The sequence below is a fragment of the Octodon degus genome, unplaced genomic scaffold (genome assembly GCF_000260255.1).
Source record: "Octodon degus isolate 3935 unplaced genomic scaffold, OctDeg1.0 scaffold00039, whole genome shotgun sequence".
Taxonomy (NCBI): domain Eukaryota; kingdom Metazoa; phylum Chordata; class Mammalia; order Rodentia; family Octodontidae; genus Octodon; species Octodon degus.
Window position 1 is genome coordinate 73,938 of NW_004524615.1, and position 4,523 is coordinate 78,460.

General features: G+C 42.3%; 1 protein-coding gene across 2 annotated transcripts in view; it reads right to left on the minus strand.

The window, feature by feature from the left end:
* Upf3a (UPF3A, regulator of nonsense mediated mRNA decay) overlaps positions 1-4,523 on the minus strand; it is a 15,248-nt gene that overhangs the window by 4,614 nt on the left and 6,111 nt on the right. The window contains exons 6-8 of one of the 2 annotated variants that reach the window (XR_002821100.1): positions 3,211-3,286; positions 2,787-2,842; positions 2,658-2,694 (exon numbers count right to left, since the gene is read on the minus strand). Coding sequence is in view for 1 of the 2 variants with exons in the window: in XM_004631205.2 (XP_004631262.1) it covers positions 2,536-2,694; positions 2,787-2,842 (215 nt within the window). In the remaining variant the exon portion in view is untranslated. Of the gene's footprint in view, positions 1-2,535; positions 2,695-2,786; positions 2,843-3,210; positions 3,287-4,523 lie in introns of those variants that run through there. The other variant, XM_004631205.2, reaches the window with a different exon arrangement.

The following is a 4,523-nucleotide window of genomic DNA, read 5'->3' on the forward strand; positions in this document are numbered from 1 at the left end:
TGTGTGTGTGTGTGTGTGTGTGTGTGTGTGGCCAGCTCAGCCCACCAAGGGGCGGGGCTGGCTAGCATGTGGTGCTGGGGGATTGAACCGCGGTCCCTGTGCTTTAGCTAAGCTTGTTCTAAGTAGGTGCTTTAGACCACTGAGCCATCTCTCCAGCCCCTCACAGATCTTATTTTTAGAAGTTTAAATTCCTCTAATGATTTGCAAGTTAGAAATGCTCAAATTGGGTGCAAATGTTTATTAGGAGCCAAGTGGCTATGTCTGATCCCCAGAACTGTGAAGACAAAAATTTAGATGTAGGGTTGGATGACCTGGGGCACAGAATCTCTGCTGTGCTGCTCACCCATCACACCTGGCACTGATGTCAGAAGACAGGGTTTGTACTGCCCTTCCTTCACTGACTTTGTTTTATTTTTTATGCAAAAGGCTCCCTGGATTTGTTTTATTTTGGGGGGGAGTTATTGTAGATTCTAATTTTATCATCATGTATGTAAAAACAAAATATTACACTTCAAATACTTTTAAGTCCTACTTACAGTTGAAATTTTAAGCTCCAAGTTTCAGAGGTTCAGAAAAACACCTACTTCCTGCCATTCTCACTGTCACTCTTTCTCAAGCCGTTCCTTTCTTCATGAATTAGAAACCTGGGTTTAGCCCTGGCTTGAGGCCTTTGTTCTGCTTAGCCATCATTGTTGCTGGACTTGGGACCCCCTTGGCTCCCCACAACTCAAAATATGCCTTAGTGTCTTTATTTTCACCATGGGTTGCACTGGAAGTGCTAGACTGGAATCAATCCCCTAGAATCCCAATAACATTTGCATAGGATGACAAATAAAAACTTCTTGGACCACAACAAGGACTAGAAAGGGCTCTTTGCATTTGTTACATGAAGGAACAACTGTGCTATGCACAATGATGCTTGTAAACTTAACACAACCCGGGACAAACAAAACATTGCTCAGTGCCTTCCTGAGGAAATCCCTCCTTCCTTTACTATGGACCTGTTCCTGCAATTGGCTGAGTCCCTCAATTTCATTAATGTTACTACTGGATTATGCAACTTTGAAATAATATACATTTTTACCATATTCTTGCCCAAACCAATTTAAAAGAAACCGCTTTGGATAGCTGTTTGTGGACAAAGTTTGCCTGCTCATTTTCTTGTCCTTCGATGGACATGAGCAATACTGCCTTGTTCCTGTCCCATAACTTTCATGTTTCTTGTACAAATACCCTTAAACTTTAAGCAAGACAGTTAAAGAAACATCCTTGGAAACTGTCAGTCATAGTGCTTTTCTCAAATATTTCAGGCCTTCCCTCTGAAATTATGGGGCCAGATGGCTTGTTTTGGCTATCTGGACAAGGGGAGAAAAAACATGTTCCACATGAAACCTTTACCAGCTTGTGTGTAATTACTACTTCTTTCTCATCCTAACAAAGGCAGAGGCCACAGTCAGTCTCCACCAGCTCAAGTAACCCAGAGATTTCTGTGAGCAATATGCCACTGGTACAGGGCACAATGCACAGAACAGCAAATGGGCTGAGCCAGTGGTGTGTTGGGACTACCTGCTACTGCAGCATAAACTAGCAAGTCCTAACTGACACACACATCTGTGTGCTTCCAGGGCTATACTTTAGAAACTATTCTTTTCTACCCCAGAGAAAGCATGTTTCTATTTTTGACTGTTAAGAACAGAAATTAATTAGTGGTGCATTACCTTTTCCCTAAGTCCTAAAAGTTTCTTTTTTCGTTTCTTTTCTTTGTATTACATAATTCTATCATAAGTCTTATAAAGTACCCACAATCCTCTGTGGAATGAGGTAAACCAACACTGGGCTGAAATCTGGGTTCAATGAGGTCCTAAGACAGTAAGAGCTGATCTTCATTCTGGCCGATTCCTCTTAGCAAACCTTAAGATATCTGAAGGAGGGCTGGTGAGATGGCTCAGTGGTCTAAAGCACCTACTTAGAGCAAGCTTAGCAAAGCACAGGGACCGACCGCAGTTCGGTCCCCCAGCACCACACGCCAGCCAGCCGCGCCCCCTGGTGGGCTGAGCTGGCCACACACACACACACACAAATAAATAAAATTAAAAAAAAAAAAAAGATATCTAAAGGAGTGCACTGGCTGCACAAGTCAGGCAAGACAGAGCGAGGCTCAGTCCTGAGGTATTGCAGGGAGGCTGAGCAGGCAATGCTCACACGTGTACTTCCAGCCAGGAACACTTTTATTTAAAGGAACACAAGCAAGTGGGTGGCTAGCATATGGCAATGAAATGTGAGGCACCTCCAGTAGCGCCCCACTTCACATAGGGTGGGTGATGCCACTTCTCCCGCCCTACTCCTCACGTAGCCTGTTCCAGGAATCCTATGCCCTGGGAATGGTCTGAACTCTGTGGTCATAGAATGGAAAAAAGGAACTATATTAAAAGATTAGACTAACTGAAATTGCTTTTTAAATTCTCAAGAGATGAAATAAGGGTCTAATAAGCAAAGAATACTTTTTAGGTAAAAAAGTTTTGTTTTCAAAATTACCTTAATCCTAATTTCTGTTTCAACAGTTGTCTTTTGTATATCTGCCTCTTTCCTCTTACATTTTTCTTCTTCTCTTCTTTTTCTTTTTTCTTCCTCCCGCAAGCGTTTCTTTTCTAACTCTCTCCTCCTCCTTTCTTCTCGCTTCTCCTCTCGAATCCTCTAAAGGTTCAGACAAGCACACACATATATATTTTCTGGATGGAAACAGCAGATGCAGGAAGGATATTCACTAGGTAAAATGCCAGACCTACCTGTTTTTCTAATTTTCTGTTTTTAATATAGTCCAAAAGAGGTGTGGTTTTTCTAGCTAAAACACAAAAATTGCAATGTAGTATGTATATGTAACTTCTACAATGAGATTTCTTTATTGTAAATACTGATTTTTAATTTAAAATAGTTACAGAATACTATTATTTCAAAAATTCATATGAGCATATACTGTACCCAAGGGAGTTCTTATACCATTACTGTGAGTAGTACGGTGATACAAACAATTTTGTACATGGCAAGCACACCTCCTCATCCTCACTGTATCAGATTGGTGGTACAACCCACCATTTTGCTCAAGTTAAGTCATGGAGTCTTTCAATTCTTTCTGTCCCTCATATTCCACAAGCAATCCACTCACCCTTCCTGTTTATTCTACCTGCAGAGTATGTTAAGTCCCCAATTTACAAACAAGTTCTGTTCCAGAACTGTTCATAATCTGGATTCATGCGCAAGCTGACAAAGTGAATCTTAAACAGTACACCTGTGAAAGTTCACAATGCAACTATTTGTGAGTTGAGGACTTACTCTATATTCTACACTTGCAAGCCTCAAGCAGCATCCTCCCTATGGACAGAAGAGTCTCCCACCAGGCCCAAACTTTTGTCTCAGCATTCAAAGTCATCATGAATGAAGCAATGATGGAAAGACACAAATCTGGTGTCACTCTCTGGAATAAATTCAGGCCCCTTGTCCAGCCAACACCAGGTACATACTTCTCTCCTACATAAGCTTGCATTCAGCTCCTGCAAAACTCCAGCTTGTTTGCTTATTTAACAAACATTTACTTAATTCTCAAACTTCTCTGCACTGTGACTACAAAGGTGACAATACAGTTCCATTGGGGAAATTGGACGTTTAAGAATGAAGGGGGGCTGGTGAGATGGCTCAGTGGTCTAAAGCACCTACTTAGAACAAGCTAAGCCAAGCAAAGCACAGGGACCGCGGTTCAATCCCCCAGCACTACATGCCAGCCAGCCCCGCCCCCTGGTGGGCTGAGCTAGCCACACACACACACACACACACACACACACACAAAATAAATAAATAAATGTAAAAAAAGATTAAAAAAAAAAAAAGAATGAAGGGAATTTACATGCAGGGAGACCAATAGATAAGATCAACTACAAACACCGTTGTTGACACATCTGGTAAATTTTGATGAGTGCTGGACGTAGCCTTGATGGGCACAGCACCACAGCCTTGAAAAGAGGCCCAACATCAAACAAGACTAGACAGGAAGACAGGCTACACAAACTTATTTGGAACTAAACTAATGAGTCTGGCTTGTGATGGATAAAGGTGTTTTGGGAATGACATACATGTCAGATAATACTCAAGTATTTCTAACATACACTACTTTGGGCGTGGTCAAGGGCTAGATTCAAACCAGATTCCATAACATGGCTAGGTGTCTTCAATGGCTGGTTTAGCTTTCTCAGGGTTGAACAGCAGAAAGGCAGCTTCATTCATATTTAGCAAAGCAACTCATCCCATGGGCTCCTGAGCCCCATCCACAACCACTATTTGCAAAGACCCCACTCCACTCAGCTGTGTGGCACAGTACACTCAAGAGACAGCTAGACATATCATCATGATTCTGTCACTGCACTCCACGAAGCACTTATAAAAGGGTGCAGAAGGGGCAGGGAGATGGCTCAGTAGAATAAGCGCTTCCCTGGCAAGTGCAAGGGCCTAAGCTCAATCCCTGGTTCCACCAA